Here is a 17,346-nt window from a genome sequence, read left to right as displayed (position 1 = left end):
GTTATATTTAGTTGATGAAATGAGTGTTAGTTCATTTCTAACTAAGTTAGCTTTCTGATTGATGTAATTAGCTTATGTATGAGCTGTAAACACACTTTTGTATAAGTTTACAAGCTAAGATTTCAAGTTTCTATGTAATTAGTGGAGGTAGGTAATTACTTGTTGATTTTGACAAGCCTTATGCTTGAGTTATGTACTGGCTTCAAGCCATTGTTTTATGTATGAATCAAATCAGTTTTGTTCATCAATATTCTCTCAAATTTCCCTAGCTTATTTTCTTCTTTCTTTAACTCGAAATTGTTTGTTTGCTCAGCAAGTTTCGAGGCTTGCTCGACAAGATACTTGCTGAGTCTGCTTGATTCTATTGTTGCACCAACAATTATTAATGTAATGAAGTTATCTTTGCTCTCCATCATCCAGCATCTGTTTTTGCTTCTGTTTTTCATCTTTCAAACACAAAAACTTTATTTTGATCCTTGTTATTAATTGAAAACTCAACATTATTGTTGTGACTAAGTCAATGGTGGTTATTGTAGTTTGATAATGAGAGAAAAGAGGTATACAAATATCAAAATTCCACCGTCAAATTTATTGGACAAAAGGGCTAATTAAGCCTTGGGTTCAAAGGAGTACTAAACTTCTGGGAGGGGGAGGGGAATTATACGTTGTCTGATTCTCTATGAACTTATTCCAGCAGCAAAATGGTGATAGAAAATTGTTTCTAGTTTGTGGAATCTCTATTCTGCCAATACCCAGAAGTCAAACTAACAGGATAGAGATCAGCAGCAGATGTTGAAGAAGTGGTCCATGGCGCATCACCTAACATACTCTTTGTCTGGCTAATATCTACATCATCATCATCTTCAAGTTTCCTATGCAGCTTTTTCATAGTTTCAACATTCTTTTGACGACTTGAATAGGACATTGAATCTGTGCAGTATTCCTGAACTTCGGCCTTGCCTTCAAGCATGCTCACCACTGAAGACATTGGAGGTCTAGCTGAAGCAGTGGGATTTGTGCATAATAGAGCAACATTTATCATTATCATCACCTCGTTTTTGTCGCAATCCGAGCCAATCCTTGTATCGACAAATTCCAACAAGTTCCCATTCTCCTTCAAAACAAGAGCCTAGAAAAAACACAAAATTTAATTGCCACATTCAGTTTCATTTCATAAAATATGACGCTCAAACTCACTAATGCATAAGCTTTCTGTGTCATGTGTATAAGGTAGTCGTGTCTGGCATATGTAATATGTTCTTGACATTTGATGCATATGTGTGTTGAATACGGAAATGAATATGTTGAACACGTGTTGGAAACAAATACTTTAGAAAAATAAGAGTGGGAACAACATAGCAACATAGCAACATAGTATGAAGATGCATAATGGAAGAAATAGTGAGAACTTAATTTACCCATTCAAGGAGAATGAAAGGTTCTTGCTTTGGGCGGATTCTAGTGTTGCACCTCCCACTAACAATTTCAAGAGCCACTATCCCAAAACTATAAACATCCGCTTTCTCTGTCAAATGGCCATGCAATGCATACTCAGGAGCCATATAGCCACTGGAAATTTAACATCGTCAATTAAATACAGCTTTTTATAGGTTAACATCAATCAATAGTGAGAATGAATCTGAAAAGAGACTTACTAAGTTCCTGCAATTCGGGTGCTAATGTGGGTATTATCTTCTTCATCAAGCTTAGCCAAACCAAAGTCGGATATTTTAGGGTTTAGATTCTTATCAAGCAACACATTGGTGGCCTTGATGTCTCTATGCACAATCTTCAACCTTGATTCTTCATGGAGGTAAGCTAATCCTCTTGCTATACCAATGCAGATCTTCTTTCTTGTTGGCCAGTCTAATATCGACTGAGATTCTTGTGGCCCTTTTCATTGTCAAAATAAAAAGAGTAGCTCAGTTATATGTATTCACATACTTCTCATTCATGTTAGAACAGGTAGACATTGGATGAGGTTTGTACCAAATAATGCACGAGCAAGGCTGTTGTTTTCCAGGTACTCGTATATAAGCATCAGTTGGTTTCCTTCAATGCAACATCCATACAACTTTACAAGATGAGGGTGTTGTAGAGCTGAAATCATGCCAATCTCAGTCACAAACTCACGGTTTCCTTGCTTCGATCGAGCTGATAGCTGCTTAACAGCAACCATCGTGCCTTCTGCCAGAGTGCCCTGCGTTTGAAAAAAAAAAACATGATTACCAGGTTCCATTATGAACAATTTACCTGCAAAAAGTGTTGCACATGATTACCTTGTAGACGGGACCAAAACCACCTTCTCCAATTTTATTAGAAGCATGAAAATCGTTTGTAGCAGCTTTAATTTGCCTTAAGGTAAAGGAAGTTGTCTGCAACTCTATACCTTTTAGATCTGTGGAACATGTTAAACCTATTATAAGAAAGATTTATAATATCATTTGAATTGGACTTATCGACACTACATATGTTCACTATTTTGTGCCAAAATCGTGAAAAAAAGGAATGACTGGGTTTAAATTGCGATCACAAACGTGTTTTCAGTCGCATAACATATGATATTAGGATCAATTTTGATGAGTATCAATAGAAAAAAGAACTGAAAACCGCAGAATAAAGACGGTGCAACTGTTGTATGAAACAGAGTATAATGATATTCCGTCTAAATACCTTGTTCCAATGTACTCTTCCGTCTTAAACAGCCATTCCACCAAAGGATGCCTAAAATCAGTAAAGCAGCAAACACTACTCCGGCCACAATACCGACCACTGCAGCTACTGAGATACTACCAGGTTTATATTCTGGTTCAACAACATTATATATAAGTAAGTTGCAACGATGACATGAACATCTTAGTCGAAAGCATAATATATTAGATGTGACGTATCAACAAACGAAAGAACAGATATATGGCCTAGAGATCTGTCTATCAGCCGATCTTGAGGCTTAGTCCAGTTAATATATAAAACCACTTCTAAGAGACGATGCGAGGTCCGAATCCTAGTATCTTCTTCTGCAATTAACTGGGAATGATAAGAGAAATGAATTGAAAACCTACTAGGATCAAAAATGGATATTGCTGATATTAGAGGGCCGTAAATGCCTCTCTCGGGTATAGAAGTTGTCCCTTTTCCGGTCCATTGGAAACGAATCTCTAAAGTGCCATCGGTTACATTTGCATTGAATGGTTCTACTGTTGGTATGCCTGCCCCTCCTGTTTTTTCTTTAATATTGAAATCCTTCAGCACCCGCTCTCCCTGCAATTATTATCCGTTCCATTTAACCTTACTTTCCGTGCAAGCACATGTTGTAAAGCAACATTTGTGTATATTTATATCGAAAATCCAACACTCATCCAAATCAGGATAACATGTAAACCAATTAAGCTAAACCAAATTCTAACCTATGGAACTTAGTGGTAACAAGAATGATACTAAAAATATACCTGAATGTAAACATCAAATATGCGTCTCCCCAAGCTGCTATAATTTCGATCATTAGTGAACTGAATCTCAGCGAAATGGAGGTTTACTAAGTAAGTTGCATTGGCGAGACAAAATGCATAGTACGTCAAAGAGCTAGGCGCAAGCCTTGCACTTTCGTAGAGTTGTTTTTCATCGCCATCAACAGAAACTTGTCTATTGTCCAAAACTAAGATGTCGTTAGGGCGGTCATCGCTTAGAAAAATTCCGGTGCTGCTAAATGCCCAGTTGGTACTTTGGTAAAATGTCGAAGGCCCGGCTCCATCAAAATCGGCTTCATAAGTGGTGTCATTAACAGTTATTTCTCTCCCTCCACAGTTTATATGGACAAAGTGCAAAGCTGAGGAAATAACAATCAACAACAGTTTGAATAAAATAATTGAGTTATATTATTAGTGCATCAAATATAAATACTTACGTTCTGATGAGCAGGTAATTTGGCTTGTCAAACATGGAACAATTCCCCTGATAAAACAACTATAAAGTTAGATGAAAGACATAGACTTTGTTTAATGATTATTGTTATCTTAAAACTTACGTGTTATTGAGTCTTGCAATGCTCCTGCAGATCCACAATGAACCACAATTATATATATACAACCATTTACAACAAAGATCCACTAATGGAGTTAGATGAGAAACTTTACACGGTTTTGCTTATTTGACAGCTTGATTCACCTGTGTCATTGAAGTTGTTGTATGAAAGATCCCTGCAAATAGAATAGTTTAGAATATTATTTTCATTAAAAGTCTGCAGGTATACTCATAAATATCTCTATTAAAAGCTTGATATCGGCAACAAGTCTATTAAAGCTGAGATTAGTATTCAAAATTAAATAAGAAGTGAATCTTACACTTTTTCGTTTGTTTTCTGTACCCATTGAGGGACTGATCCAGTAAAATTGTTTCCATTTAAGAACCTCATGAAAAGAAATCATCAAGTTGTTTTTTTATTTCCATTTGACCCAAATGAGTATATAAATAAAAGAAAATGTAGTTTACACTACAACTAAAAACCATATCCTTACAAATTATCGAAATTAAGGCCAGAAAGCTGATTTGGAATTTCTCCAGTGAGTCTATTAAAGCTGAGATCTCTACAAGAAAATTTATAAAAATGATATTAAACCAGACGTCATCTTATAAAATATTTCAATCTAACTCTTGAATAATCAAAAGTACAAATAAGATAGATGCATCAAAATTCACAAGTAATTATGTCCTAATACAAGTTAGAAATGAAAGAAGGAGGTTGCAAATTTTGAAATTCTATTTCTACCATCAGACTGAACTTGAACCTCTCAAAAACCGGGTATTTTAGTATTAGAAAAGAAAGTGTGTAATTACTTACAATATCTTTATGGATGTAAATCTCCCAAAAGAAGCAGGTATCTCTCCAATGAGATTGCAACTCCTCATCATCCTGTAATTCAATCACAAAATAATTCCATTGTTTTTGTTTTTGGAACTCCTTAATATCTCATATCTTTGCCTTATTTCAGATTTATGCTTACAGTCTTTTCAATTTAGGCAAACTGGCATTGATGAGTGGTTGTGTAAAATTTGTTTCAGCTCCATTCAAGTCACTAATTATTCTGTACAACAATATCAAGAACCATATACAAACATAAATAAGAATTTAAATTGTCTTTATTTTTATATAACGAATATTGTCACCATCTTTTAAGATTATTATAGCTTACATGTATGTTAAGTTAAGTAAAGTAGCATTAATGGATGGAATTGGTCCACTCAAACCACTTCCCTCAATATATCTGTCATTACAAAATGATAGATTCATTTAATTGATTGATAAAACAAAATTCTAATGAATTAAAAAACTTAAAGTATATAAAGAAAATGTTAAATTAAATTCTCACATCTTTTCAAGATTTGTCCAATTTCGGAATATGAAGTCAGGAATTTGTCCTGTAAAATTGTTGTCACTAATCCGACTGTTGAGAATACAAAATTATCAAAACTATATCATATAAAATATATTGAAAAATACGAATGATATGTATTAAAAGGAACACTAGAAAATAGAATTGCTTACAATTCCTTCAATGAAGTCAGACTAGCAAAGGTTTCAGGTATTGTCCCAGTAAAATAGTTGGAACCAAGATGTCTGAAAAAACCAGTAAATAGATCTTAAATCATTTACATGATAAAAATACTACATATATATAATGAAATGCATTTCATCTAGAAATTTTTTTTCTTTTAAAAAAGGAAGGGTCTCTCTTACAATTTCTCAATTTTGGGTAGATCCCTCAGCGCTGCAGGCAAAGTTCCTGAAAGACCATTGTTCTCAAGGACTCTACGCAATGTTTTTTCAATAAATAAAATTAATTATCCATTAGACGTTTATTAAAAAATGAAAAAAAATATCATTCATATATATACATTCGAAGTTGCTATAATCTAACTCACAAGCTGGTGAGATTTCTGAGATTTGCTAGCTCTTCTGGGATTGAACCAGTTAATCGATTTCCTAGAAGGGAACTGAAATACAATAAATCTTTCGCATTTAGAAACATTATATATATTCATTATCTTATTCGCTCCTTTATGCATATGAAATTATATATAAAGTTCTCAATGGGATTTATGTTATATTTGCCATTGAGTTATTGTTTTACATATGCATGGTAGTCAAAGAAATTTATTATAATTAAAATGCTTTAATATTTTCGACTTAATACTTATATTTTAGAAATATATAATTTTAAAATAAGATAGTGAATATTATAGTTAATTTATTTTAATGAAATTCAATAATTTAGATCATTGTGAAACTGACCTAAATTGTTAACTATTATCGTCGTAAATTACATAAAAGATTAAATATATAGTAGTCTTGATTTTGGTTTTAAAATGGAGAATCGTACTAGCTTAAAAGGGTAGTCACTTACCATTAATTGTATTTCTTTCTATTTTTTGTGTAATGAATATTTATAGGTAACATGTAGGTAGCGCAAAATGTTAGGCTTAAATGTAATACCAATACATATAATGAGTGAATACTTGATATTTTGGAGTTTACCCAAAGGAAAACTTAGGTGATATCATTAAGCGAGGATTATACAGTTCCTATTACCTTAGATTCTCTTGCATCTGGAATGATGATTTTTAATGGATTGAATTTCTTATAATGGTATTAAAGGGTTCAACTTTCGTCTGATATACTAGATCTTGACATGGCTTTATTAAGCGAGAAAGTTCCGAAAGTTACTATAGAATTGCAGAGGAGCTGGTGGAATATTCAAAAGCCCGGATAAGGTCGAACAGACTTAGTATTATGTTTATGAGAATGACTATTGTTGTGAATATCAAGATTTCTGTTCCTTAAATTGACATAATCTCGAATTTTCTAAAATCCGTAGAGTTGCATTTTAAACATGCTAATAAGTCTCTTATTGGCCTTTTGATGGCTGAATTCAACAACATGATTGTCATAAAGGAATTCAACAACATATATTGGACATGAATGAAAAAATTGCAAAACTTAAAACTTTTAAGGGTGAATGTGGATAGATTCTTTTTGGTGCTTTTCATCCTTAATTCACTTCCTCAGTTTTCTCCATTCAAGATTTATTATAACATCATTAGTGAGCAGCGGAACTTGAATGAGATGACTAGTAAGTACGTTTAGGAATAAGTGAGAATGCGGTGGAATGAACAACATTTAACTCTAGTTGCAACTTATGGAGCTACGAAGAAAAAAAGAAAGATAAATGTACTAAAGGAAATAACTGTCCGCTAAAGAAGGTAAGTGGATGTGGAAAAGGTACCAGAGTTATGATGGGAAATTTATTGTCAAGTAATATTTCTGTGACAAAACATTAAGACATGTTAAGAAGGATTGATTTTAGAGACATTACTCATATCCCCAATCTAATTTGGGGATTCCTTACAACCAATAAATTGAATGAAAGTGAGAAATTCATTTATATCCCAAGGTGGAAGTGATAGTTGTTGACATCTATTCCTTACACTTTGTATGTACTTTGGATTTCTAGAATTTTAGTTTCAATTACTTTTTGGTTGTGAAAGATTAAGTCTGATGTTTAATTCAATAATAGTTGGTTTTTGTGTTTTATACGATAGCTTATATAAAATTTCTTTGAACCGTGCATTTGCACAAGATTAAGTAACCTTGCATTCAAATATTGGTTCAAAATTGGTTTAATTAACGAACACTCTTCACTCTTCTAGCATAGAAGGTTCTCTAGGGAAAGAATTGAAAGATTAGTGAATAATGAAATTTTATAGAATCTAGACTTTACTGTATTTTTCAGTATGTTTGAATCGCATTAAAAGAAAACAAACTAAACTATAAAAAAATATTCACAAAAAGTAACGAGCTCAGAGGTAGCTAAAGGGGCTGGCAAGTACCCGATCCCCTAAAATAATTTTTTTTTCATTTAGAAACCATTAAAATTTATAAAAATTTAAATTAATAAATATAAAATTAAACTTTGACTCTCTAAAATAATAAAGACTTGATTATTGACCAATGTATTATCGGTATTTCAAATGTTAAGATGGTGTATGTTTGTAGAGATGAGAATAGGTGAGTTGATGCCCTTGCTACCATCAGGCGGTGAGAAATTCATTGCTTGTTGTATGGTGGTAGGATAGTGCCCGTGCTTTGTAATTAACTCTACCTCCAATAACATTTTATGATTGATTGAGGAAATAGAGATTGAGAAATTTAAAGCTTCAATCATGTGACTTCATCCTCTTCAAATGGTATGTCTCTAAATCTCTACTTTAATTTCTTAACATGTGTTGAATTTAATGATCTGTATTTTCTGCATTAAAGTAATTGTTATAATTCATACCACCACGAAAGACATACATAAAGGAGAAGGAAATAAACATACATCTTAATGAGTCGCGTAGAAGAACCCCACCCTGGAGGAATAGTGCCATTAAGATAGTTTCGAGTTAGGTCACTGTAACAATAGATTTAAAACAACAAATTAATTAGTAGATATTTAGGTAATTAATTGATGCAAAGTTAATTCATTGCTTACAATTCTTGCAGAAAAGGGAGACTTGTCAAGTTTAGTGGGAGAGTACCCGAAAGGCCCTGTCCCTTGAGTAGTCTGATAGAAAAACCAAGTTAGTTTCTTTTCTATTTAAAATTTACCCTATAATTTTTCCAATTACTTAAGGATGTCATTTATTATTAAACCCACTAAATTGTTTTTTTTTTTTGTAATTTTATACACTGAAATTTAGGACAAAGTTAAATTTGGTTCGATTATTTCTTTTTAATCATGATAACTCAATTTGATTTGATCTATATTAATTTTAATTTTTAAATTTTAGATTTTATTTTAAGAAAATGGATTTTGTTTTATAACTTTTGAGCCTTGTTTGGAAAATTTTCAAAGTTTCTGCCATAAATGTTTCTAAAATATATTTTTCAAGTAAATAAAAATCAATAATTTAATGGTATGTTTTGAAAAATAAATTTTATATAGTACTTTTAAGTTTTAAAAATAACATACTTATTTCTAAATGATATAATATTAAATTAATTAGAAATTAAATAAAATTTGAATCCAATTTAGATAAGAGAATAGATTATATGAAACTATTAAAATAACATTAAACTATTGGAAAGAGATACAAGCTTCATTATATTTGTTTAGTTAATAGGTACTTGTATGCACCAATTAGAAGTTAAACAATTATAATATGTAAATTTAAATTTCAAAAAGAAAATATTTATCCAGAATTTTATAGTTAAATTTAAATGGAAACATGTTTTTATATATTATTTTTAATTAAAATTTGTAAATATAATAAGAAGAGTCCATATATGCCTTTATATCTTATGTAATACCATTGTTTTCTAAGATTCGGATCATATCTTGTGGGTTGGACGTACATGCATGTCGGCTGGAAAGTGGAGTGATGTTAAACGCTCTCTGTGCATCATCCACAACTTTTATTAAACAAATTAATAAAGTATAAAATTAAACTTCCTGTAATCTTATATTTAAGTTGATTAATATCTTCATTTGTCAAATAATTTAACATATATATAATATGAAGTCTGAGGCATCATCTCATATTCAAAGTTAAAATACTCTTCACTTTTTAATAATAAATTTTAGATTAAATGCTTATTAAATCATATATAATTCATAAATAAAATCTAACAAGTTTAGACGTAACTCAAGGGAGATAAAATTTTCATTATAAAATAATATGTATATGTTTATACTTATATGTGAATGACATGACAGGTAGTATAGTTGTTGAAGGAACAATCGCATATAACATTATCAACATAAGATTCATTAAACTCGGGTGAAGGTTGGTCCAACCGACCATTGCCTTGAATGCATGTTCCAGTAAAGTTCCAGTTTGTCTTCCCTAATGTTCTACCAATACTTTCCAAAGCTTCCACTGTAACAACAAAAATGAAAGTGTGGAATTTACTAAAAGAATTAATTAACCAAATTAAGCTTTGAAGCTTAATATTATGGATTACCTTCAGCATTTGGAAGTGAAGCTTCGTTTGAAAGCGTTGTAAGGCAACAAACTATGAATATTGACCCAAAAAAAAGTCGAAGAAACAACATATTGGAATGTTTTTGGAGTGGATTCAAGAGGGTTTTTTTTTTTTTGGCTTGATATGAATGAACAAAAAATGGGTTGAAAGATTGGGTTTCATAAATATATTGGATTATGAGAGTTGGAATTTTCTTTGAGATGATTGAAAATAAAAGAAAGTTGGAAGTTTCCTATATTTTTGCTCCGAAATTGCAAATTACTTTGAGATGAAAGACAAATAAATGAAAGTTGGAAATTTCTTGAGATGAAGAAAGAAAAAGCATGACGAAAATGTGTGGCTGCCTGTGGAGAATAAAAGAAAAAGAGACTCAATGTTTTTGCATGACCATTCAAATGATACTTTATCATAATGACAAGTTAAAAAATATCTTGCATGGGATGTTGTTTGTTGAGTATATGTATTAATTATTAATACATATCATATATATAGTCTAACTTTTTCTATAATAACCGTTATAATAGCATTTCCTTATAGCAATCAGTAAATAAATTTGATTTTTATATTATATTTTAATCATTTATAATAATTTTTACTTGTAACAGTAACATCCATAGTTATTAAGTACAATTTTATTAAATTATTTCTTTATAACTATATATTGTCTAAAATTTAAGTAAAATTATAACTATATCATATTAGCAAGCCTATTAATTATAATTTTATTATTTTAATAAAATATTTAAATTTCAAATGAAAAATCTCTAAAATTTTAATCATATGTTATTAAATGAAAATAATCTTTAACGAGTCAATTCAATAAATTATTGAGTTTTCTAATTAAATATTCTACTATAAATTTGAAACATCATACACTTAATTGATTACTTGAATTTAATAACTTATGATAAATTAATTAATTCAATGTAATAACTCATACTGATCCATTGAACTTCATAAATAATCATATATAAAATGTAAAATAAAATATACATTAAAGTAATAGTGCATGCACCTACAATAGTTTTTTTTAAAATTTTTTTAATTTGATTTTCACTTTCTTTCTTTTTTCATATAATTTTCACTTTCTTTTCTTTTATTGAAATTCAATATATGAATTCTTTTATAGATTTATAGCAATTATATTTCTATAACATGTTATTATAGGTATATATAACAATCGTCTCTATATAATGGGCAAAATATTGGCAGATAGATAGAGCTAATATACATATACTATTATAGGTATATGTATTAGTTCATACATCAAGCATGTTGGTATAGATATATAACAAATCACCTCTCTATAATAGGTAAAATATTGACAAACAGATAGAGCTATTATAGTAGCTGTTGGTATTGCCTCACACATCGACACCACCACCCCTCATTATTACCCAATCATTGATTTTAAAAAAATTTGAGGGCGTCAGTAGCATGTATTTTTCAAAATACCTATGAAAAATATGAGTATTCATGGTGAAAAAAATTATCTTTTTAATAGATTTCACTGGTGTGTTAGGCGGCACCAGCCAATTTTTTAAAGAAAATATTCTTATTTTTAAAAATACATCAAACGAAAAAAATACAAAAAAAAAATATGGGGCGATCCGATAGTACCACATTAATTTTTAAAGGTTTTTTAGTAATCTAATCTTGTAAATTTAAAAATTATGAAAATAACCTAACATCAAGATTAATTATAAAATGACCCGATTTCTATTTTTTTAAAGAGACTAAAACAACTATTTCTTTTTATGTGGTTGAACAAATTGATGGCATAGGATTAAAACGTAGAGGAACAAAATGTTGAAGATTATAGAAATCAAGTCATGCATATAATTAATCTTAAAATTAGATATTTTCTTAATCTTTTAAACTTACTGATTTCGAAAAGAGGCATTTTTAAAAGAATTGATCTCTATTGCCTTTCAAATAAATGCTGCCTCCAAAGCTGACTTTTAGCACTACTGATATCTGGCTGGATTTTAAATTTTAATTTTCTTAAATAATAAAGATTGAGTTTTCGTAAATACATTGAACTATGAGAGTTTGAAATTTCTTAGAGATGATAGAATATGAAAAAGGTTGATTGTTGCATCCCAAATTTATGTGATTAGATGTTTTCAATTTGGAACACTTGATTGTGTTGGCAAATTGTTAAATAAAATTTGCATGAAATGAATTAAAAGATCAAATCATTTACCATTAATTTTAAACAAAAGATTTTATTTGTTGAGTTATAAAATTTTAAATTTATTAATTTTATAAAAAATCAAATTTTAGTTCAAATAACATTATAAAATTTGGGTGAGATTATATATAAAAATAAATATTATATAAAAATTAGTAAAATTTAATTCTGTATTTATAATAAAAAGCCCCAAACAATGAGCTGACAGCTTTATAGCAGGAAGACTAATCCTAGATAAGGACAGGTGTCAATAATTTAGCAATTTGGTACATTCTGTGAACCACATTCGGTTTCTTAAATATTCCATCAATCGAATTTCTCTCTTATTTCTCTTTTTTATCTATCTTTTTAAAAAAAAATTAAATGTCCTCATAACCCCGATCAAATTTTATTAAGGATAATTATAATTATCGAAAAAATTCTCTCTTATTTCTCTTTTTATCTAGAATAATTATAATTTTATTATATTTACAGAGACAGTATAGAACTATAATTATAAAATCTTTCAAAAATTACTATAAATATAGTTAATATGTTAGACATTATTTGAATAAAAATTATTTTTGAAAAATAAATAAAATTTATTTTCAGTTAAAAACAGTTTTTACAAAAATACTTTTGATAAAAAAACCTTTTGGATTAGTTCATAGAGGCCTTTCTATTTTTGGTATTGCAAGGAATAAAAGAAAATAATAAATAAGGATGGATTATAAAGCAATTTACTTTATTTAAAATTTGGTGCTGCCAGCACCCTAAAAGTTTTTCAGTACCCAATTCAAATGAAAATTTTATATATTATATATCTGAATATTTTAAGTTATCACATTTTAATCTGGTGCCATTAACATGTCAGGCAGTAGCAACAAAACACTGTAACAAACATACATTTGAGGAATTAAAGATTTTATTATTATTTAAAATATAAGTTAATATTTGATATATTATAAAATTATATAATACCGTAAAAAATTCAAATTTTGTCAAGTGCCATTTTCTTATTTAATATTTTTGTATATATTTTTACTCACCCATGCTTTGGTTAAGTTTAGTTTTGATACCTTTAATATATCTAAATTTAATATTTAATTTATAATATAATTCCATTCATCTATTTTAAAATATTATTAATTCATTATTTGAATACATTAAAAGTCTTAAAAGACTTGCGAACAAGTCAATCATTTCCTAGAAATCAAGCTTACTCCTAGCAAGCCATAATCACCACAAAGTGAGGTTATTTTATCCATTTAACCCAAAAAAACAATATTTATAAAAATGAATCTGGTTCAAAAATATTCACTAAAATGACTTGAAATAAACAGTAAATTTGAGTTATGAGAACTTAATGGCCGACACCCTATTGTATTTTGACCCTATGATTGCTTGATGATTGTGTTAGGCTTTAATTTTTTTTTTTTGGGATATCAATGGCCAGCATCAAGGAATTTTTTTAAAATCGTATCATACTGGTATACTCAAAAACCAGTATTTGAAAACAAAAATTTGGGACCTGGCCATCTAATGGCCGGCACCAAAGTACAATAATTTTTTTTTGTGTTCTGACCAATAGATGGCTGGCACTAATACTTTTTTTCAATTCTCAAATTTTTTTTTTGTTTTGGAACACTGATGGTCGACACCACCTTTTTCAGGTCTCATTTTTTTTTTGGTACACTAATGGCCAGCACCAACTTTATCAAATTAAAAATATTTTTTTTGTTTTGAGACACTGATGACCGGCACCAACCTAATATACATATACCCGATAGATTTTGAGCCTTGAGCACTCTGATACAAAACAAAGTTTACGTTAGGGTGCTAAAATCTATAATGAAAAACTGAGAATTTTTAAGTAACGATATTATCTTTTTAACCTTGATTAAAATTGTATAATATGCACCGTTTAGTAGTGTATATAAATTATTATTTTTCAAGGGTCAAGTTAATTACGTAAAAATAATTTGATGTTGTCTAAGTAAATTCTTGGGTTGAAGTGTTTTGGATAAATTAGCATTAGTAGGGTGTCTATTGCTTAAAAGTATAACTAAATGTATTTAGAAGCAAGATTGAGGTTAAAATTTATTGATAAAATCTTAACTTAATTTGTATGGGCATTATTGCTAATAAAAAAATCTGGGCTCAAGTGCGGTGAAGCATATTATCCTCTTATAGGTTATAGGTAAGTTTAGATATGATAAAGTTAAAAATTTTAAGGTAAAAAGGTGAAGCTTCTTTTAAAAGAGAAAACCATTAAAAGCCTTTTTTCGATTAAAATTTTAAATTGAATGTTTTATTTCATAAGAAATATTAAAAAGTAATATTCTCATTTAATTAAACAATTATTATATGTAAATTTCAAATTAAACTACTAAAAGAATATTTATGCTAAAAAATCTTATCAAAATGATACAAATCGTAAAATATACACGAAACTTTTAAAAAATTAATAAAAAAGTTTACTTACAATTCAAAAGCATCAAATTCTATTCTCACGCAATATTTTAGTTAAAGATAATGTTAAAATTAAAATAAATTTTAAACAATAAATAACCCCATAAAAAATACGTAGAGATGAAATTATAAACATAAAATTGAATTATAAACATACTTTTTATATCTAAATCTTACTTTAGTATATATATTTGATATATATATATATATATGATATGAGTAATTTATATAAAATTTTATACATTTTAAAACTTAATTCAAAATATTTAATAATAAATATAAATATAATTACTTTCCGTATTTTTAATCATAAATAGTATTAACAAAATAATATATTTAACTAAATTATAAATATATTTGAAAATACTATAAATATATTTAAAAACACGTGGCATTTATATATATACATATATATTATTTAACAACAAAGTAAATGGATATTAAAGAAAAACAGTAAAGTAAAAGGCTTCGATTCCTTGAATACTCAGTAAAGTCCTTACCAGAAAAACGTAGATAACAACATTCAACTAGCAATCTAGAATTAACACATATGTTTTAATTAAGTTTTCAATTTTCGTTATTTAGAATTTTTATGTATACAGTCTGCTTTCTTTTTAATAATTATATTCTATAATAATATTTTATTATAACAATTAAGTTTATCGTAGAATCTATTTTTATGTTTTATTATTTTTTATAATATTTTTTATAATAATAACCATAAAATAAAAACTACACTATTTACTAATTTATTTTTTGTAACTTCTTATCTTAAATTTTATTAGAATTAGTTAAATAAAATAATAAAATTTAGTTAAGATGTTTTAAGAAATGAAATTACATTAATAAACTATTCATTAATGTTTGTAATTACGATTTTCTTAGTTAGTTTAGATATTTGTCAGTTCATTATCGATATTCAAACTATACTTTTTCATAGTATTTTAAATTAAAATAATTTTTAATAAATGAAATTACGCAATATAAATATCACTACTTATAATACATTATAGTTTTAATTTAAAATTTTAAAAATTCAAATATGATTTGAATCTCAAATATTATTACAGGTATTTCAAAAATTGTTAGATGTGCATAATTACCAACTTTATATAACATCTAAAATTTTGGTAAATAATTATTATTAGTATAGAATAGATTGACTGCATAATATCATATTTTAAACATGATAATTATGTACATATGTGATAGAGTACGTTCAATTGATATCATCTCATATTTGTTAAAACTTGAATTGCATATGCCTCTCTTCATAAATTTAGATCATATGATTAAAAAAACCATATAATCCATAAACTAGTCTAACAAGTTTGTACATAATACAATGGTGCATAAATTTTCTTTTTAAGAAATATATATATACTTACATTTGGACGACATGATAAATAGTGAACTATGGCGTTGACTGCATGGATCAATACCAAAGTCCCACCCTGTCTTCCCCAATGTTTTACCAATGCTTTTCAAAGCTTCCACCGTAACAAAAAACCAATAAGAGAAATTTACTAGAAAAATTCACCAAATTAAGGTTGGAAGCTTAATATTATGAGTTACCTTCGTCATTGTAGCTCCATCTGTAAGCGTTGTAAGGCAACAAACTATGAATATTGACCCCAAAACATGTCGAAGAAACAACATATTAAAGGAATATATATATTTTTGGATTGATACGAAACTGGGTTTTCATAAATATGTTGGACTATGAGAGTTGGAATTTGACTATATATGAAAGTTGGGAAAAGGAATTTCTAAAAGGAAGTTGGAAATTTCTTTTAGATGAAAAATGAAAAGCAAGATGAAAATGATTTGGCTGCCGACGGAAAATAAATGAAAAAGGAGACGTAAAGTGAACACTAAAACAAAGGTTCAATTATTGTCCTGTGATTGGGTGTTTTCGTACGACTTTGCAAAGGATATTACCCATCGGAATTTAATGAAATGGGGATGGTTCACTACAGCAAATTAAACCTTTAGTGTTGCACCGGTATTTAATGAAATGAGGTCCAAATTTATTGTTAAGTAGATTAATTTTAAAATAGGAATATATTTTTATTTTTATTTACAATTTCATTTTAAATGAAATATTATGGACTGATCCAAGACTAATTTAATAATTAAAAATTAATTAATTATAGTGCATAATTTAATTCCAGCGACTCAAGTAGAAGAATAGGGATAGGGACCTTTGACAGAAAGCTAGTTCAGACAAATGACTTGACGACTTTATAGCAGGAAGACAATTGTTAAAAGGACATGTGCAATTAATTTAACAATTTGGTAGGGTATCAAATTAAATCAAATGAATATTTTTGAGTTAGATAAAAATAAAAAAATTAAAGTAAAATAAAATTCGAATGAAATTAAATAAATTTATTTGAGTTAAATAAAAAAAGTTAAACTAGTCATATTAAAATCTTATAGGTAATTTAACTAAAATTCAAGTTAAACAACATAAAATATATATTTTACTTTTGCTCATAAAGTTATCATCTATATACTTATATATATAAAAAGGACGACGACACATGGACACCCACTCATGCTCCCTTTTTCATTTTACAATATAGTAACTCTAATATGTCTAAATTCGAAATATTTTAATTTTTAATATAATTTGATCTTTATATTTTTAAATCAGTCTAAATAGTCAATGTAATTA

General features: G+C 28.3%; 2 protein-coding genes across 2 annotated transcripts in view; both read right to left on the bottom strand.

The window, feature by feature from the left end:
* Nucleotides 1–16,479, bottom strand: part of LOC105761331 (probable leucine-rich repeat receptor-like serine/threonine-protein kinase At3g14840) — a 53,068-nt gene extending 36,589 nt beyond the window's left edge. Inside the window, exons 1-2 of the mRNA XM_052624128.1 lie at nucleotides 16,242–16,479; nucleotides 16,055–16,156 (exon numbers count right to left, since the gene is read on the bottom strand). The gene's annotated coding sequence lies outside the window, so the exon portion shown is untranslated. The remainder of the gene's footprint in view (nucleotides 1–16,054; nucleotides 16,157–16,241) is intronic.
* Nucleotides 467–8,600, bottom strand: LOC105801333 (probable leucine-rich repeat receptor-like serine/threonine-protein kinase At3g14840). The gene is given in 21 exon segments (XM_052624130.1): nucleotides 467–1,129; nucleotides 1,419–1,657; nucleotides 1,660–1,893; nucleotides 1,990–2,200; nucleotides 2,280–2,398; nucleotides 2,674–2,805; nucleotides 3,063–3,261; nucleotides 3,450–3,826; nucleotides 3,905–3,951; nucleotides 4,025–4,048; nucleotides 4,134–4,196; nucleotides 4,341–4,406; nucleotides 4,515–4,583; nucleotides 4,838–4,909; nucleotides 5,001–5,081; nucleotides 5,190–5,261; nucleotides 5,367–5,441; nucleotides 5,543–5,614; nucleotides 5,735–5,806; nucleotides 8,376–8,447; nucleotides 8,529–8,600. Coding segments are annotated over 14 exon segments (2,259 nt in total). The 5' UTR covers nucleotide 4,909; nucleotides 5,001–5,081; nucleotides 5,190–5,261; nucleotides 5,367–5,441; nucleotides 5,543–5,614; nucleotides 5,735–5,806; nucleotides 8,376–8,447; nucleotides 8,529–8,600; the 3' UTR covers nucleotides 467–721.
* Nucleotides 16,480–17,346: the final 867 nt, after the last annotated feature.

Source organism: Gossypium raimondii, chromosome 11 (genome assembly GCF_025698545.1).
Source record: "Gossypium raimondii isolate GPD5lz chromosome 11, ASM2569854v1, whole genome shotgun sequence".
NCBI lineage: Eukaryota > Viridiplantae > Streptophyta > Magnoliopsida > Malvales > Malvaceae > Gossypium > Gossypium raimondii.
Note: the sequence above shows the minus strand (reverse complement) of the source record. Positions and strands in the feature narration are given on the sequence as shown.